General features: G+C 42.9%; 1 protein-coding gene across 1 annotated transcript in view; it reads left to right on the top strand.

Annotated features, from left to right (window-relative positions):
- Window positions 1–2,751: 2,751 nt before the first annotated feature.
- znrf1 (zinc and ring finger 1) overlaps window positions 2,752–27,191 on the top strand; it is a gene marked incomplete at its 3' end in the record, with an annotated part of 54,420 nt that continues 29,980 nt past the window's right edge. The window contains 2 exon segments of the mRNA XM_034122139.1: window positions 2,752–3,668; window positions 3,671–3,814. Coding sequence (XP_033978030.1) covers window positions 3,425–3,668; window positions 3,671–3,814 — 388 coding nt within the window.

The following is a 27,191-nucleotide window of genomic DNA, read 5'->3' as shown; positions in this document are numbered from 1 at the left end:
ATGCATGTCCTTCACTTTACTAACACATACAATCATAAGTTATGCATGATCTATTAAAGCTATTAGTGAGGTGTGGTTAGGTGATCACCAGATCCTTCCACTGTACAATAACTAAGAGCATCCATAAGATGCGTGTTCTTTATAAGCTCCTTTAATAGTTCATGCGTTATCATTGTATGTGTTAGTGAATTGATGCATCTATAATGCTTAACCCTCCTATTGTCTTCGTTTTCCCCCCCTTACTTTGGTGTTCGCGGTCAAATTTGACCGGTCCTGTTTTAACTGCTATTACATTAACACAAAAACCATTAATCATCACCACATTTCATTTAATACCTTTTCAAACTGTAAATATTGTATCAGACTACTGGTATACATGAAAAACTGCAGTAAATATACAAAGAATAGACACTGAACATGTATTGCGTGTGCCAGGTGTGATCCATGTGGGGGGATGGGCACATAAGAGCGGGAAATTGTTCTGTGTGTGTGTGTGTGTGTGTGTGTGTGTGTGTGTGTGTTTGATCTGATCCGGATGGTTACTAATTCCTTTTCTTTAAGGCGGTCATTTTTTACCAGGAACACCATGGGTGTTACAAAGTTGACTAAATCATCCAAAATTCAATGAAAGTGGTGATCAGCAATTTTATATGTTCAAATGTCTAAATAAAGCCTTAATGCAATCGAATGTAAAACAAAACAGTTATGATTGATGAAAGTAGTAAATCGGTCAGATTTGACCCGAAGACAACAGGAGGGTTAATAGTTAATGCGTTATCATTGTATGTATTAGTGAAGCGATGCATCTATAATGCTTAATTGTTGCATTGTATGCATTTTTATACATTAGAAATAATGTGCTTCAGATTACCATGCATGAAAAAGCAACTTAACATACACTTATTAATTATTATAAGTATATTTAATGTGTTATGATCGTTGATTAAGTGCATCAGAAATGATGTGTGTTTATAAAAGTATTCTAAAGAATGATGAATGCCTAATGACTCCACTATGAGTGCCCTCTTAATGCACTTGATGTGGTGTAGATGTGGTTTAGAAAGTATACATATAGTAAAGAGCTAAGTGAAGGTACATAAATAGATCAAATGTGAAGTTTGGTTTGGTTTGTCAGAAATCAAATGAATCACCATCTCACTGTCATCCTTTACTAAGGGTTTAGCTGTTACTGACAATGATTTGAGCATGACTTCCTTTAAGTTAATGAATCCTTGATCAAGATGTATTCATCGGTATTGATATGGTCAGTTATCCATCAAAAAGAACATCTTCTGGGTTTTCCTGTTTGTGAAAAATCATTTAGGTGGTGTTCATTCTTTATGCTTAATGCTGTTTTAAATTACCGACTTTTATAACTGCATTATAATTGTGGTTTTTCACTGTCTAAAAAGCTGTTAGTATGTTTTTAAGACAATGAATACCTTTCTAAGGGATTTTCCACAACCTTGCAACCTCAACGTTATTCTTATGAATGCCTTATAAAGGATCCATGAAGCATTAAATGATATATAACCCATTAAGAAGACAATTGTGAGTGAGAACCATTCCCACAATTACTCATTCTATAGGGTTCACTATGTTTTATTGGCTTATTTAAATAGTAAGCACTTAGTATAATTAGATTGTATTTACTTAATTGATCCCAGGGCATTGTTCATATCAAATATTATAATAATAATAATAAATACACACAGGTAATATATCAACAGATTAACCTTAAGTAAAATATAAACTAAGGATAATATTTACATTATACAAGTTGGCAAAGTAGTTGCAGTTTTTTTTTAATTTAAATTCATGAGGTAGTGTGAGCACACTATTGTTCACGATTATTGAAGTGTATGGTTAAAAAGAGAAATTAAAGAAACCATGAAGCTGTGAGTTCTATGCTAGCCAGAGGTGATGTGTTGTACAGTTTCTTTTTATCAGAAATGTTTTTTAGATATCGACAATAATTACTTCATTTAAACCAGAATACAGAGTTGCCCTGGCTGTGTATCCTTGTGTTTTTAAGGTCTAAAGTCAAAGATGAATCTTGATTGGGCCAAATTTGACCCCGAGCCACCCACAACAATGCTGCTGGGTCTTCCCAGACCCGAACACCAAATTATACATTTTTTTTAGAGACCTTCAGACTTGGCTAAAATGGTCAAAATCAGTTTTGTAGTGTTTTTAGCTGTTGTGGAGGATATCATGAAGACTTGTTCCGATAAAAAAAAAAACTAGTGCGTTATTATTATATAATTTTAACTTGAAACGGGTCACGGGAACCCGAACACAACATAAGGGTTAAGAAATAAACCCAGAGGGGATTTCCTTGCCCTTCAAATATTTCCAATTCCATAACGAATATTGTAAAATTGGATATGCACATGGACATCTGTTTTTAGAGCTATATATTGACAGTTTTGCTTATAGTCTTGCTCTTACTAACATAAATAAAGTCAAAACTACAACAACTATTTAGGATCTATAGGCTATTGCTGTAGAAGAGGTCTACCTGGTGTCCACTGCCTCACCTCGTCACCTCCTAAAATAAATGCCCCATGATTCAGAGGACTTTAAGGTCACACTGCAGACAACATCCCTATTGATTGTGAATTAAAGCAACGTGTATTTGCCTTCTCTCAGCAGCCTACTGTCTCCTATCCTGTCTCTAGGCTATTTATGATCCGGGCTTGCGCACTGAGCGCCTCCATTGTCTGGCGAGCAGCAGCAGCAGAAGCAGCGGCGGCTGAGCGGAGAGCAGCGGAGGGCCGATGTGGGCTTCACTGTGACCCGATCCCCGCGAAAAAGCGACAGCTGTTCGGACAACACGGGACAGACATCACGGACCAGACGTCATTGTTTTTTTTTCAAAGGCAGACTGTCGTCGGTCAGACAGGCAGCAACAGTTGTCACGATGTCTGAGATCAGATGAGGCGGGAGCAGGGGAGCGAACACTGCGGCGCTGCTGTGCTCCCGGCCGGGCGGGATAAACGCGTTGCTGTCGCGTCCCGCCTGCGATGATACCGCCGTGCTAACCACCTGGGACAGCGAGGGGAGTGAGCTGTAACATCTTTGTGTCATTCAGGACTATCGGCGTTACTCGGCTCCTCAAACATCCCCCGGTTGTGTCCCGGTTCTGTCTGCGGGTGAGCTGAATCCAGACTTCGGGGCGGGCTCATGTTCCGCTCGGCAGCGGAGCGGGCTGTTGCGTCTGCAGAGAGTCAGAGCTGACGAGCCTGCTGCCGAGACACAAGGACAGACAGACAGACAGAGAGAGATAGACAGGCAGCAGGCCGAGAGACAGACAGGAGCGAGGGGAGGGGGGCGACAGCCTGTTTCGGCTCTCTCGACCCTGTGCGGATCGAGCCGAGCCCCCTCCTGTTTCCGAACAGAACCCACCTATCTCCCGCTTTGGATGGGAGGAAAGCAGAGCACGGCGGGCCGGCCCCGGGGTGCTTTCCCCGGTGTCTCTACAGATGACAGCGCAGTGCCACCCTCGGCCCACTTCGGCCACTACCGGCCGAGCGGCACCATGGGCCTACGCAGTCGCTCGGTGAGCTCCGTGGCCGGGATGGGCATCGACCACAGCCCCGCCATGCCCTTCGGCTTCTACACCCCCAGAGGGACGGACTCGGACAGAGCCGGGGGGGGTCAAGGGGCACTACCGCCGCCCTCCACGGTACCGGCTACCAGGACACTGGGGGAGGGCACCACACGGAGGGGGTGCTCTATCTGGGTTCCCGGGGGTCGCTGGCTGACACCTTGCCCCTGCACATCGCGCCCCGCTGGTTCAGCGCGCACAGCGGTAAGCGTGAGCTCTGCACACACGCACGCGCACACACGCATCATTTTAGTGACGCTGGAGGATTAATCATCGCAGAAATCCTCACACAAATCACTCCGACACCTTGAGTCACGCACACCTTGTTTACCTGCGGGAGGAAGGACACCTTCGCAGTGTCATTACATTGCATGGCTGTGTAGGGAAGTTCAGACCAGTCTGAGGATGCTAAGAGAGAGAGAAACACAGCAGATTTACAATTTGTTTTAGCTTTAGGCCTAAATACAAGCAGACCCTTGTAACAACATATGTTTCCCTCAGGTTCCTACCCTGTGTTTGGAAATAATTCAGCTTCTTAACACTTTATATTTGACTTGCTCTGAATCTGAATTCTAAAAATTATTTAAAAAAAACACACACAATGTTGATCAATTCTGGTCCAACACTCAGAGAAAAGTTGTTATAGGTAATTAGATAATTTGAGGGAAACATATAGGCCTATGTCGTTTGCATGTATGGGAAATTGGATTTAGCGATCATTGCATTGCAGGTCTTGTCACGCTGCACTTTCTGCATAGGTCACTCCTTGTGTGAAATGACACTAATACGCCTGTTGCCAAATCTGGCTGAGTCAATTAGCCCGGCGATAAGAGAGGAGAACGGGAGGAGGAGAAACAGGAGAAGGAAAGATAAGGGATGGAGGAAGGTGAGGCAGGGAGGGAAGGAGGGAGAGAATGAAGGGTTTGGGGGGCGTTCATGCTGATCATCGGCTTAGCACTCACTTTACAACCTGTACACACACAAACTCATATAGACACATCGATAACAACATGGCAACAAACTGCTTTCCTTTCAGAAACATCAGCGATCACTTTTTTTAGGAGGATTATAACACACACACACACACCCACCCACACACACACACACACACACACACACACCCACACACACACACACCCACCAACACACACACCACACACACACACCCACACACCACATAGTATAGTATCCCCTCTCATACCAAAGCCCTGCCCGACTCACAGCAGGAGGAAAATAGAAAGTTGGACGTCAACATCTCAGCTGTTTTTCCCTGACTACATCATAGTCATAGCAGACCCTGAGGCTTCATATCAGTGGAGGAGAGCAGGAAAGGTGGTAGGGGTCAACTGAAGCTCGAAGAAATTGCGCAAGCTGACAACAGAGAGCCTGTATGAAATTGGTAATGTACAAATGCAGCAATAAATCAAATTGTGTGTGGTGGAATTGTGGAAAGTGGACCCTTTTCTTTTGTCCTAAGGGTGTGGTCAGCAGCTAGCTTGTTGGGGCTAAAGAGGTGAGGCTACTGGCCGCCACATTGCAGGAAGTCATCGCAATAATATTGTTTGCCAGCTCATAGAGTCTTATAGTGAAGGCAAACATGTTGAGTACACCAAAGTTTTAAGTTAGAAAAAGTATGGGTCCCAAGCACATAGAAACTGGAGGATGCTAACTTGCATTAAAAGTTGCATTACAGACCAAAGTTGCATGTGCAGAGCTCAAAATGACTTGGCCAATTTGGAACATTTTAGAGTGATTTTGGACGATATTGTGGATGTTGAGTCAATTTCGGACATTTTCAGGATCAAAAATGGCTGATTTTGACGTTTGAAAGACGTTTTAGGGGACTCAAAATGTGATTTTGTATTCCTAAAAATGTCAGAAATGGATTCAACATCCTCAATATACCTCAAATATCGGACCAAAACTGTCTATGCATTGTGTATCTATTGTCTGCATTGCTAATGAATGTTAATTAATGCAACTCGTGCTAATTGTGCAAATTGGATGCCAGTTAGCATCCTGTAGTTTCTATGTGCTGGGGACCCGTACTATACATTTCTAACATAAAACCTTGGGTCACTCAACATTTTTGTGTTCACTCGGCTGGCAACTCTATAACTATATGGAGGCATGCACGTTTATTTAAAAAACCGATGTGGATATTGGCGCTGGAGGCTTGTTGGTGATGGATGTCTCACACCTCAGCCAGGAAAGATCACATACAACCGATAGACAGCCCATCAGGATGAGTGACACGTGTTGGGTCGAGAACTGGACCATCTGAGATGTGACTGACAATACTCTTCCTGTGTCAGTCAACATCGGCGGGTTCAAACTGTTATTCTTTTTCTTAGTATTGGAATGTGTGTGCAGTCAAGGGTGGAGGCAAATAACCCTATAAAAGAAAGTATCAGACAGAGGCTGCTCAGACCAAAATGTCAAATATTTAATGCTCTAATAAAAAGACTGATGCTCTTATAAAGCAGTTCTGCCCCTTTTCATCCTCAGACCTCTGCTCCAACCAGGTTAACATGACCTTTCCTTCCAGCAGAAAGGTTACTCTCTCAGGGGTTTTCTGGAGGTGAATGAGATCTTTTCTGGAAACCTGCGATGTTTAAAAAAAATCAAGGATTAGTATTTATTTTAGAGAAACCACTGTGGCCAACGAAACTCATCCTAGTTCAATTTAGCTGTAGCTAGTGCCTTGAACCTGCATTATTTCAAAGGCCAGCAGGGGGCCACTAATTGCAAAAATAACTCAGGTTGTATAGAAGTCTATGTTGCGGCTTTCTCACCAGCGCTTTTCCCTTTCTAGCTCCGAGCTAGAGCTTTTCTGGTTCAGCTCCGGTTTCCCTTTTCTGCTCCCGCTCTGTTCACACCACTCAGAGCCGGGATGGTGCTGCCGCTGCTGCGTCATGACGTCACCGTTTACATCGCTGATTTGCTCCCCAACGGCGCTCACAACAACAACACGGGGGACTGCGTCGGGTCGATGATCGTGTTGCTTTAATCATACGAAGCCAGATTCAATTAAATAACGACTTCTCCAACTTATACTTTTCTCCAGAGTGCCGTGGTTCATTGTTTATTAATGTGTTTCAGCGGCATTTACCGACCGCTGCAGTGCTGGCTGCTCTTCCACGGGAGTTTATTCTCCCGTTAGCTCCGGGTTAGCTCACACGGCTCTAAAGTATTCACTGTCTGACTGTCACACAAGCAGCTGATACATATCCCCAGTTCCCCTTAAGTGAATGTGTGACAGTCTGAATTGACGCTGTTTGGCATCACAACGCTGTTATGAAAGTTTCTCTGGTATAACATGGGTGATGTTAGCATAGCAACCGAAGCTAAACTGACTACTTGCTAAGCAGTTTTCTACAGGCACATTTTACCGACGTATTTTTCATTATGATTCTACTTGTGATAGTCGGACATGACAACCTGTGCAGCCCATGTATTGATTCCATCCGAAGCTGCTATAATAACAAACAAAACGTCTGCCTGCTCTCCTCCCAATGATCAATAACAGCGAACGGATGGTCAAAGTAAGGTACAAATAAACAGAATCACACGAAGCCTGGTTAGTGTTGCCTGACTTTATAAAGTGTGTTTTTTTTATAAGTGTGTGCCTTCTAGTCACTTTGCTCAGCGCTACTGCTTGTAGGCAGGCATGACGAGACTCTTCAGTCGACCCATGTTCAGGGGAGGTCGGTTTAGTTTCCTGCACGCCTCGACATAAGAGAGACCTAAGCAACGCCCCTTTAGCTCCGAAGCTCTTGCTTCTAGACCGACAATTTTTTGGAGCTGGAAACGAACTGGATTCCGGAGCTAAGAGGCGGCACCGCTGCGGTGTGAACAGGAAAAACGGTACTTTTCAGGCTCTAGCTCCGAGCCGGCGCTGAAAACGCGTTGGTGTGAATGGGGCATGAGAGAGTTACCCTATACCTCCCACTTGACTTAAACATTGTGCACATCATCTGCTTTAATCGCTATATATTCCTGAATTCAGCATGATGTTCATTTTGTAAATGATGTTCCATTTAGTAGCCCTGCTTTAAAGACGATAAAGCTTTTAAGCGAGGCTTCTATGTGATTGACAGATCGGTACCGCAGGCCAGGGTTGTCCAGTTTAGGTGTTGTTCTTGTTTTTGTATAAGAACATATTGCCCTTTTTTTAAAAGTGTGTCTATACGCTGTAAAAGTTAAGATTTTGGTTGAGAAGAAATATCTTGTTTAGCTCTCGGTTGTACTTAACTCTTGTTGTTTAAAAAACAAATAAGATGGAGACTGCCAAAAACCACGACAGCTGTTCATATGTGAGGTGTTTTCTTGCCTTTGCATTAGATTGGGTCATAGAATGTTCGGATGTTGCAGAAGACAAGGAAGATTCAGGAAAGATTCATTTATTGACCTATTACCAAAATGATGCGAGGCTGCAGGTGAATGATGGTATGATAGTTTACTTAAGTCATACAGCAGTTTCCACTCAAATGAAAACCAGAATGTATTGTTGATTATTGTTAACTACATTATTTAGTTCAAACCTGGTAAAAGATATCTGATTGATAAACTATTTTTTCCAAAGACTGTCTTACTTTAAAGTGGACCTATCATGCTATATTATAATAATATAGTGTAGGACCATACCTATATAAGGCATATTTATACTTTTTTTTTTTCAAAATACCAAACAGATCATGCATTTTAGCCATGCCTCATTTTGCTCAATTTGACATTTTTTAGATCTGTTTTTAGCAAGGGCTGATTCAGTGAGAACAGCACCATCTACAGGCCTGGCATATGTACTACAGCATCTCCAGCGCTTTCGAACGGCAATGGCCGTGGCTGTCTCCTCCTGATTGGTGGAGTTGGCCCAATAGCCGTAGCGCCACCGTCCTGACGTCAGGACAGTGTTCAAATCTGGATCAGTTTTTTCAGATCCGTTGCAGCCCCTTTTTTAGAGATTTGGGTATGGGAAGGAAAATAGAGGGTTGTGTTTTCTGACACTTGGTGAGTTCCCTGGAACACCGGGGACACATATTCATGTATAAAAGACGTACAAAAGTGCATTTTGCATGATAGGTCCTAGGGCTATGCGATTATGGCAAAAATCATAATCACGATTATTTGGGTCATAATTGATATCACGATTATTAAATACGATTATTCATTGACTTTGAAAACATCCATTTATTGAACTTTTAAATACAAATAATAATTTGAACAGTATCTTTTTAACTGTTGATTTCCCTGAGCATATAATTCAACTGAAAAACCAATACAAAATAAATAAAATAAATGATACATTTATATCTACATTTAAATAAATAATATCAAAATAATAAATACAATAAACAAGATCAACAAATATTTTGGAGCGCACTTCAACAAGCTACTAAACATATATAAATATGATAAATACAAATAAATTGGATCAAATATGTTGCAGTGCACTGTCACAACCTAGCAAAGCAAAATAATCGTTTTTTTCGATTATGTTGTTTCGTAATTGTGGCAGGCCAAAATCGTAATTGCGATTAAAATACGATTAATTGCACAGCCCTAATAGGTCCCCTTTAAGTAAGGGAGATAAATGATGCATTCAGGGAATATGTGTTGTTTTTAAATGTACAAAGTATAATGTTTTATCTCTAAAAACAAAGTTAATCCATTAATATCCATGAGGACCAAGGATTACAAAGAGTATCCCACAACTCCACAGACCAGCCTCACTATCATATGTGTCACATGAGGTTTTTGTTATTTGTTAGGTATTATGCGCCACCAAAGAACAGCCACCACTGGATGGCCTGTCAATACATGGTACTATGTAGTTTGAATACTTGTTATTTTCAAGTCTGCTGTGTAGTGTTACTGACACACAAAAAGCTCATCATTTCTTATGACAGGAATGTTGCTGCTCCAGCATGTCACAGGCAATGGGCCATGTCACCAGAATCCATGTTGAGAAAAAGGTTGTTTTTTTTAAATGAGGAGTGTCATCAGACCTTGACCATCAAATCCTATCATCACACAAGTAGTTGCTGATCATTTAAGGAGAGACACACACACACACACACACACACACACACACACACACCACACACACACACACCACACACACACACACACACACACCACACACACACCACACACCCCACACACACATCAGTGTTAGATGGATTCTCAGAAGACACTTGACGCTGCTGTTCTGAAAACACTTCAGCCTCTCTATGTAATGGCTGTTAATCAGACAGGCCGCAGGTGCCTCACACTGTTTGCCCTTGGGACGTTGGTGTGTGTGTGTGTGTTTACAAAACTCCAAATTATCTTCCCATGGAAGAAAAACAGAAAAACAAATTGTTGCTATTTAAATATCAAGACAACGGCCAGTGGTGATACAGAAATGTGTGTGTGTGTGTGTGTGTGTGTGTGTGTGTGTGTGTGTGTGTGTGGTGTAACGGTCATCCACTCAGAGATGCATTTAGAAGGTTAATTTAATCACAACATAAACCAGTAAGAGTCTTAATTGCGTTTGTAATGTAGCCTCACATGGCCTCGCCTTGATCCTTGCTTCCTCTCACACACACACACACACACACACACACACACACCCACACACACCACACACAACCCCCCCCCACACCCCCACCCCCCACCCACCCACCCCCCCCACACCCCCCACACCCCACCCACCCCACCCCCCCCAGCCCATTCAGTTTTCCTCCTCCTCTCCATCATTCCGTCCGGTGCAGGTAGAGGTCAAACCATCCTTGCCGGGGCGCATTAAATGGCTGCGGCTTGATTCAGGTCGAGGCTTTAGCTTTAATTCTTGTTTATACTACACAGCTTTATTTTGGGTCCTGTCTCTATCTCACTATATCTCTGCTGAGGTACCATACCACTGCCTGCCTCTGTGTGAATCAGACCTGTCAGGGAGGAAGAGCAGTCCAATGACAGCAGCATCATGGCTAGAGTTCATGAGCTTACTCAAACAGGTCTTTTTTCAAGATTCAAGGCTTTTATTGACATACGTACATAGCTTCAGTGTCGATGAAAATCTTAGGTCCCAGGCTCCTCAAACAGTGCAACACAATAAAACAGATACAATAGTGCAAGTAAATACAATAAAATAGAATAGAATAGAAGTATATATATAGTATATATAGGGATAGTGGTGGTCTAATGCAGCGGTTTTCAAAGTGTGAGGCGCGCCTCCCCTGGGGGGCGCCAGAGAGCTTCAGGGGAGGCGCAGCGTGAGAAAAAATAAAGAGAAACAATGAAATCTAGCTCGTTAACTTCAGCTAACTTTATGCGAGCGGCAACATGGATCGATTTTTAGTGAAGTTACCTAAAGTGAGAGAGGAGACAGCGTCTGGCCACCCCAGTTGGCAGCTTTGTTTTGAAATAAAAGTTGTGGCTCATCGGACATTTATCAGAGAAAATCCCTGATGTCCGAGTGCAAGTGAATGCAGCACAAGACGCGAGCCTTGTAACCCTGGCGCGAGCGAGGAAATGTGATTGGCGGCGATTTCATTTGAACGGGCGGCAGAAAACGAGAAGCATTCGGACCCAAGTACACGGAAGGAATAAGGTATTTGCGGTCTACAATGACAGAGAAGAGACTGTCAAGTTTGGCTGTGCTCAGCATTGAATCAAAACGCACTAAAGCGTTGGATGTTAATACGTTTGTGAGGCGTTTTGCTGAACAAGATGGTAATCGCCGCATTCAGCTGTAATAGGCATGCCAACTTGATGCTCTGCTCACGGATGACTCGAGCATTAAAAACTGTTAAGATGATGACCTTACTTGTACATATATTTTTTTCTTGTGGGGTCTGCCCTGAGAAAGTCAAATAAGATGGTGTGTAAAACTACACTGCCCAGACAAAAATAAGTAACCACTTTGATTTAACTAGGCCAGTAGGTAAGGGCATTCCACTGGATATAATACCCCTGCATTATAGCAACAACAATAATAATAATAATAATAGCAATAATAATTGGGAGGGGGGGCGCGGCTGCGCTGTCTTATATTCTCTGAGGGGAGGCTCACCTTCCCACACTTTGAAAACCCCTGGTCTAATGGATAGTGAGGTGGGCTGAAGATCGCAAGGTTGTGAGTTCAAATCCCGCCAGGAACACCACCACTAGTGTGCCATTGAGTAAGGCACTTAGTCCTTAGTTACTCCCGGGAGAATGTAATTGGTAATTGTAAGTCGCTTTGGATAAAAGCGTCAGCTAAATGAAATGTAATGTAAGTAGTGCCATAAGACTCTATATACAAGTGATACATAATTTGTAAGTTGCAAAAAGGTGAATGTTATGGAAGTTCTTAGTTCAGGTGTTTAATAGTCTTATGGCCTGTTGAATAAAATTGTCCCTGAGTCTGGTGGTTTTAGTCCGGATGCTGCGGTACCGCCTGCCAGACGGCAGCAGACAGAACAGTTTGTGGCTGGGGTGATGGGGGTCTTTTATAATCCTGGGCTTTCCCTGAGCCGCTGGGAGCAAAGAGGCCATGGATGGCAGCTCCGTCCTGGTGATGTGCTGTGCAGTTTTCACCACCCTCTGTAAAGCCTTACGATTGAGGTCGGTGCAGCTGCCGTACCAGGCCGTCATGCAGCCAGTCAGGATCCTCTCTATGGTGCACCTGTAGAAGGTCAGGATGCTCTCTATGGTGCACCTGTAGAAGGTCAGGATGCTCTCTATGGTGCACCTGTAGAAGGTCAGGATCCTCTCTATGGTGCACCTGTAGAAGGTCAGGATGCTCTCTATGGTGCACCTGTAGAAGGTCAGGATGCTCTCTATGGTGCACCTGTAGAAGGTCAGGATCCTCTCTATGGTGCACCTGTAGAAGGTCAGGATCCTCTCTATGGTGCACCTGTAGAAGGTCAGGATGCTCTCTATGGTGCACCTGTAGAAGGTCAGGATACTCTCTATGGTGCACCTGTAGAAGGTCAGGATCCTCTCTATGGTGCACCTGTAGAAGGTCAGGCTCTCTATGGTGCACCTGTAGAAGGTCAGGATCCTCTCTATGGTGCACCTGTAGAAGGTCAGGATCCTCTCTATGGTGCACCTGTAGAAGGTCAGGATGCTCTCTATGGTGCACCTGTAGAAGGTCAGGATACTCTCTATGGTGCACCTGTAGAAGGTCAGGATCTCTCTATGGTGCACCTGTAGAAGGTCAGGATGCTCTCTATGGTGCACCTGTAGAAGGTCAGGACCCTCTCTATGGTGCACCTGTAGAAGGTCAGGATCTCTATGGTGCACCTGTAGAAGGTCAGGATCCTCTCTATGGTGCACCTGTAGAAGGTCAGGATCTCTCTATGGTGCACCTGTAGAAGGTCAGGATGCTCTCTATGGTGCACCTGTAGAAGGTCAGGATGCTCTCTATGGTGCACCTGTAGAAGGTCAGGATCCTCTCTATGGTGCACCTGTAGAAGGTCAGGATCCTCTCTATGGTGCACCTGTAGAAGGTCAGGATGCTCTCTATGGTGCACCTGTAGAAGTTGCAGAGTATCCTGGAGTCCATGTTGAACCCCTCAGCCTGCGGAGGAAGAAGAGCCGCTGTCGAGCTCTTTTGGTGATGGTGGTGGTGTGAAGAGTCCATGTCAGGTCCTCAGTAAAGTCCATGTCAGGTCCTCAGTGATGTGGACCCCAAGGAACCTGAAGCTGCTGACTCTCTCCACCGTAGTCCCATTGATGGCGATGGGGGCGTGTCCCTCTCCCTGCTGCTTCCTGTAATCCACAATCAGCTCCTTTGTTTTGCTGACGTTGAGATGGAGGTTGTTATCCTGGCACCAAGATGTCAGTTTTTCAACCTCCTCTCTGTGATCTGTTTGCATTAGCAAGCATCGCTAACACTCAGAGCTAAGCTGTACTGGAGAGAATATGTGTAAAAAAGCAGGATATAAAAAGGAACTCACCTTGTGGTAAACTGGCAAGAGAAAAAGCATTCGAGCTCCATACTGTTTCAGAAATAATCCTTGAGGTGGTTTTGGCGTTTCATCCCCGCAGCATTTAGAGCAGGGCTCTCCAACACGTCGATCGCGAGCTACCGGTAGCTCGCGGGCAGCTTTTCAGTAGCTCGCCGCTCGATTATTGATTATAGCGTAGTAAGGTTGCTTATTGATTTTTCGGCCGCGGCTGGACAATAACGTTTTTTTATTTTAGAATTTTTCTGTCACACGAATATCAAATGGTCGGTGACGCAGAGATCAAGGAACAGACGTGACAGCAGCACAGCGACAACACACACGGAGCAGTCTGCTTTCTCCACCAACACCAGTCCAGAACTAACAGCAGAATGACCCGCTCTGAATCAGGCCCTGTCGCTGCGCGTCAGAGACACACAGGGAGGGATTTGTGTTTTTTGAAAAACACTCGTTATCGTCATGTCAGGTTTTTGGTGGATTTAATCAAGTCTTGGATTGCAGAGTATGAATGTCCTCTTGCTATTTTCAGTTGATAAATACTTGTGTAAAGTTTGTGAAGGCAGGAGGAAAGCTTCCGCGATCACCGTCTCCTCTCCGTTCCTCCAAACCCCGCCCCCTCCCTGAAAATAATGAGTGACAGGCTGATAGTGACCCGATAGAAACTTTATTATTCACTTAATCACTGATTGAGATATGATGAAGCTAACTTAATCTCATACATTCATGGGATTTATGTAACAGTAAGACAGAGAATGTAAGTGTGCACCCACATGCACTATTTTTGTTTTTATAATGCTATTGTAAATACTCCTGCTGTTTTCAGACTCAAGTCCTGTGTGTGATGCATTCAAGACATTCAGTGTCTTTTTTTTAACAGAAGACTGTAGCTAGAAGCTGCAGCTAGACTGCAGAAGTATTAGTTTTTTGTTTTTGAGGATGGAACCATTTTCCACACAGATATAGGGAGGCTAGACCTATACAATTAATTTATTATGGTTTATAATTTAATGTCAAGACGAAGAAGAAGAAGAAAAAGATGGCTGAACAACTGTTCAGTGTCAATCCTGTGGAGATCTCCAAAATAATGTTCAGCTTAAGTCTCAGCAAAACTCACAACATTTCTGGAGCCTTGTAGACCCAGAAAACTATAAGAACATTCACCAAGCAGCACTGAAAATGTCTGCTTTATTTGGTTCTGTACATACCTTTGTGAAGCAGCTTTTTCTGACATGAATGAAATCTAAATACAGAACAAGACCAACTGATGAACATTTAAATGACTCTAATCTATGACTCCAGCATACACCTCTATGGTGGACTGCATGCAGTGCCATTCATCTCACTAACAAAAGAGTGAAATGCTTGTAAGGTGGTGATTAAGGACACTTATGTGAATGTTCAGTGATGTACTTATTATGTGGGCCATAATAATATGTGAGAAATCTTCGTTTTCTTGGACCTTATTTTTGATAAGCTTTAGGTATTGCAATTTCACACGTGTACAAAAGTATAGCTTAATTCAACTGATGAGGGCTATGTGAATAAATGTAAGCGATGTGATGCAAGTAGCTCTTGGCCACTTTCATTTTTTGAAAGTAGCTCTCAGATGAAGAAAGGTTGGAGACCCCTGATTTAGAGCATCATGAGCAGGCATAAGCTCCGCCCCTTATTTTTTCTTTTCTTTTCAATTTCTTTAAAAAAAAAAATGCTTTATACCCCGAATCAGCACTTTAGTCACAGGACTGAAACAGAGGGATATGATGCATGGCTAAAACGGGGGATCTGTTTGGTATTTTGAGCAAAACACTTCATAGACATGTTTTTTATATATTTATATATATCTGAGACCTATGCTATTGCCTAAAAATAGCATGATAGGTGACCTTTAATGTAAAGGTTTGCTGTAATTGTAATCTTTAAACGTTTTATGAAGTTATAGGTCAGTTCCCTTCTCTTTTATCTATTTTATTTGGTTCTGAAAACATCAACACATATACTATATTTATTGCACCGTCATCGCCACGGAGGAGCACACAGCCTCTGTGAGCGAGCGAGTGAGACAGAGAGAGAGAGAGAGAGAGAGCTAGGGAGAGCACACCTTTATCTATTTAATATAGTCGTAAAAAATAAAGTAAGAAATCATTCCAATGTGTACTAAAGGACAGTAAAAAACAAAAAAACAGTTTAAAAGGGGAGAGATTAGTAAAATAAGCATAAATAAAAAGAAAGAATGCTAGGTAACATAAGATAAGAATAAACCAGTTTAAATGATTTGTTATTGGTTGAGATCATATTCTGAAGATGTTTGGATTATTGAAAAGTATACAGCTCTCTTTCATCTGAGTGTTGAGAGCTGTTTCCATCAATTCATGTTGTGCTCAAAGTGCTCCAGATTGATGCTTTTCACTTCAACATTTAAAAAAACATCTTCCCGGGGGTGCATGCCCCCGGACCCCCCCTAGAGGAGGTGAGGACCCCCCTAGAGGAGGTGAGGACCCCCCTAGAGGAGGTGAGGTCCACTAGAGGAGGTGAGGACCCCCCTAGAGGAGGTGAGGACCACCCCTAGAGGAGGTGAGGACCACCCCTAGAGGAGGTGAGGTCCACCCCTAGAGGAGGTGAGGACCACCCCTAGAGGAGGTGAGGACCCCCCCTAGAGGAGGTGAGGACCCCCCTAGAGGAGGTGAGGTCCACCCCTAGAGGAGGTGAGGACCCCCCTAGAGGAGGTGAGGTCCACCCCTAGAGGAGGTGAGGTCCACCCCTAGAGGAGGTGAGGACCCCCCTAGAGGAGGTGAGGTCCCCCCTAGAGGAGGTGAGGACCCCCCTAGAGGAGGTGAGGACCCCCTAGAGGATGTGAGGTCCACCCCCAAATAAAGCAGGTTAAAATAATTAAATTGAATACATGTTCTTTTAGTAAACACTGAAAAGGGTCCCACAGACCCAAACAGCACACAAAGGTTAAAGGTCAGCATATCATAATGTTAAAATGTGCTAAATATATACACTGCAAAAAACAAAAGAAAGAGGAGTAAAAGTAGCTCACGACTTGTTTTTTTTGAAAGTAGCCCTCACCCTAAAAAAGGTTGGAGACCCCTGATTTAGTGCCTCGACATGTCTCCATACTTTAATGTTCAAAAAGCTCTTTATTGTTCTCATACTGCCTGTGCTGCAGCACCTCTTTTCACCCTCTGTCTGAAACCAGAGCCCAGTCTGCTCTGATTGGTTAGCTGACCGGCTCGGTTGTGATTGGTCAACCGCTAAGAGATGTCCCGCCTCTTGGCCTATCACGTACAATGTGTTGGAGCGCTAGCCAATAGAAGCGTCGATGTTACATAGTGATGTCACTATGTTACTGAAGTAAACAAAGGAGTCCAATGGAGGCGTTTCATAAAATAAAGAAATATTTGTTTAGGCTTCTTTCTTTTTTTCGCGACATTAACACGATAAAGTTGACAGCTTTGATAAAGTATATATATACAGTATATCTGCTGTATGTCCTACTCGATGAGCGTAAGGACAAACATCCCAGTTCCCTCTGCTACAGACAGAATGATTCAAGGTCTTTGGCCTGAAAGAACTCTCTGCTGCTCCTCCTCTGCCTGCATCACCAGGTTCAGGACTTGGAGGACTACAGATTATTGACATGTGTACATTCTCTAACACTTACATGGGGTCAGGGCGGAAATCATTACAGGGCTTCCTTAAGCACAGAAAAAATCAGCGCAGATCCTCCCACACACACACACACACACACACACACACACACACACACACACACACACACACACACACACACACACACACACACACACACCACACACACACACACACACACACACACACACACACACTGCTGCAGCACACAAAAACAAATAAAAACACGGCATCAGAGCGGCTGAACACACACCGTCGTGTTGTGGCTGGATTTCACTGTGAAAAACAAGGATCGGGGAACATCTGTGAACTGGTTTCGGGATTCAAGAATATAGGTCAGCACTGCAATTTATTTCAGTTTCCTCTGCCTCTCTCTCTCACACACACACACACACACACACACACACACACAAACACCACACACACACACCACACACACACACACCACACCACACACACACACACACACACACACTCACACACCACTCCTCATCTCTCTCCTCTTTCCTCCCTTAACTCAGTGCACATACAGACGAGGCATATGAGGACACACACACACACACACACACACACATCCTGCATACACACAAGGGCAGAAAGAGAGGATGGGGAATGAAGGAGAGACAGTGAGATGGGTTTTTGTTGCTGTGACAACCACACAGCCGCCCATCACTGCTGTTTTCTAGACAGATACGCACTAGCCCTCACACAAAAACACACCAAAGACACACTCCCCTCACCTTTGCAAATGTCGCCTCAACCTCACTATTCCCTCCCCGGCTGACTTATGTCGCACACACAAATGTTATTTACACACGCACTTGCAGAAGAAGAAGAAGCAGGGAATGAGGTCAGGAAGAAAAGAGAGGGAGGGAGAGAAAGAGGCAGACAGTCTGGAGAAGAGGAGAATATTTTTGTTTCCACTCTTTGGACCTTATTTAAAAGGTATAAAGTGCATCAAAGGTTGCATTGTCTTGAGGCTGCATGTCGAGACATATGTACTGTAATTGCGACGGGCTGACCAATAACATGCAGCGAAGGTCCGCCGTGGTAGCTGGGGCTGTTGCTATGGACAGCGCCTGAATGTCGTCACTTGCAAAACCTCTGACTTGGGCAGCTCTGCATTCAAACCGGCCAAATAGGTTTTGAACTGACCGATCTATATGTGGTCATATTACAGAAAAAGACCCTTACCAAGCTTATTCAAAGCATGCATTCCCAGCAAACCCAACAAGGAAGGAGCACCACTTGCTGCATAAGATCATTCATATTCATTCAACCTTTATAAGGAGGCTCTAAAAACACTGGAAAGAGTCAAATTCATATCAAGACTCACTGTAACTTTTAAACTAAATAAGGTTTTCTTAAACTGCTCTTTTGAGTTGAAACGGCAAATGGTCCCAGGCCGGGTTTGAACCCAGGTCCCCCCCCCCAGGCCATGGGTCGCCATCTTTACCAATTGAGCTGTAAAGCAGCCCCTTATGGGGTTCTTTTATTTGCCATCAATCAATCAATGAAAATGTGCCTTTATGGCCAAATCTGGCACATATACATGATGGACTCAAGTGCTCATGTTCAATAAGTGCATTGTCCATTTTAAATAATTAGAAATACAAAGTTCTTTGCACAATGTGGCTAAAAGTTTCTTAGTAAATTCATTTTCGAATGTTGTTCGCAAAGTAAGTTTCACAAAAGTAGATATGAACATGGACATGGAGGCCCAATTCACCCTCTCCCTCCCTTCTCTCTAGACACTTCCACTCCATTTGCATGTTTGCATGGAGGGTCCGCCACATGTTGTGAAACCCTCCAACAGGAAGTCTGCATTGGTCCTGACTAACCAGCTGTCATACCTGACCATGTGCAATGCTGTGTACAAACAGTTCTGAGCAAACTTTCACTCGTAACGGCGGGAAATAAAATTGACATTTATTATTGTCTTACCAACCTCGACTTGATATTGTTTTTTTAATTGTTTTACTCAGGATAACCGTCATCTATACGTGTCTAGTCTAGATGACGGTTCGATTGATTGTACAGTTTTGTATATTTACCAAGACTGCAAAAGCTTGCTGCTTAATTTACTCTCCACCCTTCTTCTTCTTCTTTGGTGTAACGTCAGAGGTCCAACTCGGTGTCGTGTAGCCATGCCCGCATCTCTGGTCCTAAGTCAAAGAGGCTGGCTTCCGAGCGTGGTCTATATAAAGGGCAGGTGGTCATTATATGTTCGGCAGTCCTGTTCAGGGGTTGCATGCAGCACTGTCTGGCAGGTCTACTTCATTGATGTTTTGAAGGCGACCGACCCCAGTTCGTAGACGGTTTAGTGTGTTAGGAGGAGACGACCTACCACGCCGGCAATGGACCACACTAAACCGTCTACTCTCCACCCTAAAGAAGACTCTCATTCAGCTGAGAGTGAGACTACAGGCAGAGCTCACACTGCACCGAGTATGGGTGTAGCGGTCAGTGTTCATCAGTGAGTCTCCTGCTCTCAATCTACATGTTGCACTTTCCTTTAGTGTGTTTTACTACACCTTGGATTCCGGGTCATTTAAAGTGAACAGATCAATCTCTCCCAGATGAAGTAAAGGATCAATGGATGGTTTATGTAATCCACAGATGAGCTGACACTGGTGCTCATGTAACAGTCTTTACCTAACGATTGCACAAGGGAAAACATGGTGTGTGTGTGTGTGTGTGTGTGTGTGTGTGTGTGTGTGTGTGTGTGTGTGTGTGTGTGGGTGTGTGTGTGTGTGTGTGTGTGTGTGTGTGTGTGTGTGTGTGTGTGTGTGTGTGTGTGTGTGTGGCAGGCTCGGGGAGTAACGGATTACATGTAACAAGTTTACGTAATCAGGATACAAAAAAAGGTAACTGGAATCGATTACAATTGCATTAAAAAATTACGTAATCAGATTACTGTTACATTTAGGAAATGTTTTTAAATGACCCAGCAGGATTATGGTTTATATCTAGCCTACTTTAATTCTTCTTTATTTGAAATACTTTTATTTTTAATGCAGTAGGTGGACACCTGATTTAATAAACAAGAATACAGTCTATTCTCTTGATTCATGTATTAGGGTTAAACAGCATTATATAAACTATTACTGTTATGACATTATTTATGAAACCATCTTGGTTTCTCTTTTCTAAGGTTACATTGTTACTTAAGTAAAAAATATCTCATTATTTATTTTCTTTTGTTTTTATTGCATTGCATTTGATAGAGAGCAGGGTTTTTCAAAGTGTGGGAAGGTGAGCCTCCCCTCAGAGAACATAAGAACGGCCGCGCCCCCCCTCCCAATTATTATTGCTATTATTATTATTATGTTGTTGTTGCTATAATGCAGGGGTATTCAATTGCATTTCAAAGAGGTCCAGTAAGAGAACATGTCATTAAATGCTCTGTTTTCGCTGTCTACCTTTCTCTTTTTTGAGCTCGCCATTTGAAATGACTCCGACTGTTTTCTCTCTTCTTGTCTCGTCTCTGTGTGTGAGTTTGAATCTATCGTGGCTGACTCACTGACTGACTGCACCCATTTGATTGGCTGAGTGGCGTCACCATCCTTAAAACATTTAAACAACAACTTTTTAAAACCTTTTCATCTTTATGTTTAAACATATTTTTGTTACATTTTTTACATTTTCAACATGGTGGATAAATCCTTATATGCTCCCGGCAACACACTGAACGTCAACTTTTCCTCCTTATTACACTCACCCCTACTTTAGTGGGAACAATGAGTCTGCGTCTTTGATGCACACAGGAATAAACGCAGGTCATCCTCTGGCTGCAGCCTTGACCGGTACTTGCTTTTGATCAAAGTCAATGCGGAAAACCCGCACTCACACAGGCAGGTGGAGGTTGAACTCCTTTTTGGCGAGGTGGGGGAACTCGGTCTCCACAGGCCAGGGACAAAAAATCAGCCCTGGCATCTCACCCAGCCCAGCCCACGTGAATTGTCAACGGGGGGGAGCCTTGCTGCAGGGAAACGGTGGACCTCTGTCGCCTGTCAGCGCAACTTCAATGATGCCGTTTCAAAACATAAAAAGTCAGCAAACCGAACCGGCCGTCAACGGCCCTTGACGACCGGCCGTTCTGTGATTCTCCAGATTCTAAACGTGTGTCACACGTTTTCTGCCAGACGCTGTCTCTTCTCTCACTTTAGGGTAACTTCACTCAAAATCGATCCATGTTGCCGCTCACATAAGTTAACTAGCTAGATTTCACTGTTTCTCGTAAAAAAAAATTGACGGCTGCGCCTCCCCTGAAGCTCCCCCGGGGAAGCGCGCCTCACACTTTGAAAACCGCTGATATAGAGGTAGGCCTACTCCAAAAGTGACGGAAAGTAATCACACAAAAACTGAAAAACGTTGACTTCAATTAAATGTATGATGTCAACAGATTTCAAATAACTGTATTAGGTTAGTTAAAAGCAATAATATTAATTTTAAGTATAAAATATTAGGTTCAACTTAATAATATTGCTTTCAACTAACCTAATACAGTTATGTGAGATATGTTGACATAATACAATTTAATTAAAGTCAACATTTCAGTTTTTCAGTGCAGGTTACATTACTTTTATGTTGTGATACTCAGATTAGGTTACTTAGTGTATTACAGTTTTTGAGATGTAACTAGGTATTGTAACGGATCACACCCTGTGTGTGTATGTGTGTGTGTGTGTGTGTGTGTGTGTGTGTGTGTGTGTGTGTGTGTGTGTTGTGGTGTGTGTGTTGTGTGTGTGTGTGTGTGTGTGTGTGTGTGTGGTGTTTGTTCAGGCTGTGCTATTTACTGATCCCTGTCAGCCCACTGCTCTCTGGAGAGACGGCCTCTGAGGGGTAGATGGTGCATTCAAGAACTCTCTTCCGAGCAAACATCCTAATTTAACCCCCTGTGAGGCCGGAGCAAACAGAGCCAGAGCTCCGGTCTGACGCTCTGTTTCTCTGTAATTATACATCTCTCCTCTCTCTGCCTCACCCTCCATGTAAGATCACTGAAGGAGCAGTTTTTCCAACCTCGTTTTTGCTCCTTTCAGTCCTTTGGTGTACATGAGAGCAACGCATTCCCTCTAACGCAAGACCACGCCCCCTTTTGGGGGAAAACACTCGCTGTCATTTGAAATAAATACAGATTCTGAAGTTTAACAAACTTCTCTGCATCGCAGCAGTCAAAAAAAACCGTGGCTTCAAACCAAAAGAACAACAAATATATACCTATTTTTAGAAACACAGCCTCCATCAGCTGATGGTCAACAGGGAGTGGTATTTCAACCTCACATGTAGAGACATTAACGGTAATTAACAACCTTCAGTTTCCATACCAATATTCTATATTTTTTACACATTATTAAACAATTAAATAATCAAATAATACATTCATAATTTTGGCTCCTACATGTATAGTCACATTACCCAACCCAGTCTCACCCGCATTTTGTGTTATAGTTTTTCTTATAGTTTTTTCCTTCTAATTTGATTTTCCTTTTTCTACCCACACACTGCTTTACTCAACAATAGTGCCCCTTTCACACCAACGCAGTTCCCGTTCCTAGCTCCGTGCTAGATCTTTTCTGATTCGGAACCGGTTCTTCTTTTCAGCCCCCCGTTTTGTTCACACCCGCCCAGAGCCCGACTGGTGCTGCCGCTGCTGCGTCATGACGTCACTGTTTACCAGAGGTGGGGACTCGAGTCACATGACTTGACTCGAGTCGGACCTCGAGTCGCATATTTTTGGACTTGAGACTTGCTTGACTTTGACTTGGTATTCATGACTTGAGACTTGACTTAAGCTTGAGACAGATGATTTGAAAGGACTTGACTTTTTAAAATTAAATATTGCGTTTGTTTTTGTAGTGAGATATTACATTTAGTTTTTTCTAAACGTGATTGGGTGATTATAGCGCCGTGCGCGCAAACCTGGCAACCCACTAGACGGCAGGAGCGTCAGTTAACATGGCAGCGGCTAGCGTTACTCCAAAAATAGTGAAGTTTGGATTCAAGGATTATGTTGTCGATGACGCTAATAAGAACAGCGGTATGCAGGGTCTGCAGCATAAAGATCAGGACCACCACAACATCCAACTTCATTCGTCACTACAAAAAAAACCCACAGAGAAAGGTGCGTGAATGTGTTTGTGTTAGCTAGAAAGCTAACGTTAAGTTTAAGCTACGTTAGACTTGGTTTCAAATCGATTAAGCATTGCAAAGAGAAGACAAAACGGTAAATGAACACTAGAACCGCCAAGGGATTCATTTGTACTAACCCTGACTACTGACGGGCTGTCAGGAGAGGGAGAGAGAGAAGAGAGAGGAAAATAGATGCCTTGTTTATTTTCCCCTGTGTATTATCAGAAGTTACTGTAACTGTTGAATAATGTAGTTCATCTACTTTTAGTAGTTTGTTTAAATGTTTTAATTATGTTGTTTTGTTTGTAGAAGTGCATAATTTCTTGATTTATTGTAAAATGAATCTGAACTTTTTGATCTGTTATGATGATAAACTGAAGCAAATTTCTAAATTAACCCAATTAACTGAGTTTTAAATCGTCCTACTTAGTTTATGAGGAAATTATGAAGAGGAACAAATTAAATGATTTGAAAATGATATCTATGTAGGTGCTGATGCTGTTGGCGGTTCTAGTGTTAACAGACATTTAAATTACAATATGTGTAATGGCAAATGCCATATATGATTTTCCTTACCTGGAATTCTGCCTTTTTGAACAGACTTTTTGATTGAGTCCTAGCTATTGTCTGCAGTTCTAGGGTTAATATGAATCTAATATGATTGTCATCAGTCTAAATTAGATTTCAAATGATTAACTGTGTATGTAAGAAGATCATAGTGTGGGTTAAATCCATTTTCATAACCACTGTCTTTTAACTGATTTAAATGCGGAAACTGGGCTTATTCATCAGAATTTTGTATGACTTTGACTTGACTTGACTTGACCTGAGCAATGACTTGACTTGACTTGCTTGACTCTCACCACAGTGACTTGGGACTTGCTTGATACTTGTAGGTCAAGACTTGAGACTTGCTCATGACTTGCACATGTAGGACTTACTCCCACCTCTGCCGTTTACGTAGCTGATTTTCTCCCCAACGGCGCTCACAACAACAACAATGGGGGACTGCGTCGGGTCGATGATCGTGTTGCTTTTAATCATACGAAGCCAGATTAAATTAAATAACGACTTCTCCAACCTTATACTTTTCTCCAGAGTGCCGTGGTTCATTGTTTATTAATGTGTTTCAGCGGCATTTACCGACCACTGCAGTGCTGGCTGCTCTTCCACGGGAGTTTATTCTCCCGTTAACTCACAGCAGCGGCCGCTGAAAAGTATTCACTGTCTGACTGTCACACAAGCAGCTGATACATATCCCCAGTTCCCGATGAGTGAATGTGTGTCAGTCTGAATTGACGCTGTTTGGCATCACAACGCTGTTATGAAAGTTTCTCTGGTATAAAATGGGTGATGTTAGCATAGTAACAGAAGTTAAACTGACTATAACTTGACTACTTGTTGCTATCCTATTGTGGCATAAGCCGTTTCCTACAGGCACATTTTACTGGCGTATTTTTCATTATGATTCTACTTGTGATAGTCGGACATGACAACCTGTGCAGCCCATGTATTGATTCCATCCGATAGCTGCTATAATAACAAACAAAACGTCTGCCTGCTCTCCACAATGATCAATAACAGCGAACGGATGGTCAAAGTAAGGTACAAATAAACAGAATCACACGAAGCCTGGTTAGTGTTGCCTGACTTTATAAAGTGTGTTTTTTTTTACAAGTGTGTGGTTGCGTTCTAGTCACTTTGCTCAGCACTACTGCTTGTTACAACTTTATTTGCCGTACTCGCCTTTAGCTCAGGTTAATCTCGCCCCCCCTCCGACGTAAGCGGGACGTATGCGGTTCTTGCTTCTAGACCGACAATTTTTTGGTGCTTGATAACGAACCGGATTCCGGAGTTTAGAGGCGGCTCCGCTGCGGTGTGAACAGGAAAAAACTGTGCTTTTCAGGCTCTTGCTCCGAGCCGGCCCTGGAACCGCGTGTGTGTGTGAAGGGGCATAAGTCACAATTACTCTTGTTGAATTGGAGCTCTGGACACCGGAAACTGTATTTCTTTACCCGTTCCTTCTCATATATGAATAACGTGAATATTAATATTATGTTAATTGATATTATTTTGTTTGTTCACTATCCCGCTGGCTCATGTGATGACCATCCTTTCAGTCTTGCTGAGGTTTTTTTCCATTACATCTCTGCGGGACAATCAGAACAATTTCTCTGTTTCTGCGAGCGCTCCACACCCGCAGCATCCATCCTCCCTTCCGTCTCTCTCTGTCCCTCTCCGTCTATTTTTCTCTTTCTCTTGTTCTGTCCAGTTCCCATGGAAACTGCTGGTCTTTCCGGTAAGGTAAGGACTTGGAGAGAGTTGCGTTTGCTAATAAAGCCAACCGTTTATGGTCATGACAGTAGTAGGCTGCTGATGATCAGACCCATGGAGGCTCTGAGGTGGAGGTGTGTGTGTGTGTGTGTGTGTGTGTGTGTGTGTGTGTGTGTGTGTGTGTGGTGTGTGTGTGTGTGTGTGTGTGTAGTGTGGTGTGTGTGTGTGTGTGTGTGTGTGTGTGTGTGTGTGTGTGTGTGTGTGTGTGTGTGTGTGTGTGTGTGTGTGTGTGTTCATGAGGGAGAAACGCTACACATACTGCTGTCTCGTCCTCTTTTATCTACAGTGTTTCTGCACTTTATTTGTAGAGCTCTGAATGCAACTCCTGCTGCTTCATAAATCAAGGTGGCAAAAACAAAATGGAGGTGACAGCCAAACTTGTTACAGTAAAAGGTTGAGCAAAGATGTCATACACTCAAAGAAAGAAAAAGTCATTTTCAGACTTCATTTAGTTATGTCAACCGGTTACACAAAACTAGGATAAATAAATAGGAAAAATACCAGAAAACAAATTATTACGTCTTGCATTTAAGCAAATAAAAACCAATCCATCTTAATTAAATGCTACATGTTAGCATGTTATAATTTGCTAATCAATGCAGAACACAGATAACAGCTGAACTGATGGGAATATTATTCGTTTCGCAGGTAGTACTAGGACCCATTGAAATGTTTACCTGGGGGTGATAGACTCAATGTGCTTCAAAATAAAAAGCAAAAAACAGAGGCAAATCCCATACATGGCAAAAACATATAAGGTACTGTATAAAACCTAAAAGATTAAAAAAAAGCAGTTACAGATAAGAAGGTAAGAGGATCAACGCATTACTGCTCATCCATCCAATTGTATGGCAGTCCATCAAACAGTTGATATATTTGACTAAACACTCTGTGAGCAGCCTAAGGCTCACCTGTGCAATAATCATGCTGTCTGATCAGCATCTTGATATGCCAACCTGTGAAGTGGATGGATCTCAACAAAGGAGAAGTGCTCAATAACACAGGTTTAAACACATTTGTGAACAAACTTTGGGAGAAAAAGGCCTTTCGTGTACATAGAAAAAGGCTTAGATCTTTGATTTCAGCTCATGAAAAATGGGAGCAAAAACAAAAGTGTTGCGTTTATTTTTTGTTATATTATGTTACACTTCTATGTGAAAACCTGTGGAGCTAACATTAGCAGAGTTCAGCACATAATGAAATAGTGCTATGCTAGCTACTGAAGGTATACTGACTGTATTCACATGCTGCTCTTGCTTTTAAATGACTAGCCTGAGAGCTACTAGCAACTAGCTTATTCCTGTATCTTTTGAACCTGTATTGTTCTGCTGAGTCACTTTGACACCATCGATATAGCTATCAAGCACATTGGGAGGACCCCTTTTCTGCTTCTTGAAAGAAATTGCAATATCCAACACACACTGGATTCATGGAAAACAAATTGTGTCTATGGCTAAAAAAAAGCATTTAAAACACACACACATTACATGAAAGCCGGTTATCACTTAAGATATGGGAAAGGGCACAAG

This window comes from Trematomus bernacchii, unplaced genomic scaffold (assembly GCF_902827165.1).
Source record: "Trematomus bernacchii unplaced genomic scaffold, fTreBer1.1, whole genome shotgun sequence".
Classification (NCBI taxonomy): domain Eukaryota; kingdom Metazoa; phylum Chordata; class Actinopteri; order Perciformes; family Nototheniidae; genus Trematomus; species Trematomus bernacchii.
The sequence above is the reverse complement of the archived record's forward strand: the minus strand, read 5'-3'. Positions and strand labels throughout refer to the sequence as shown.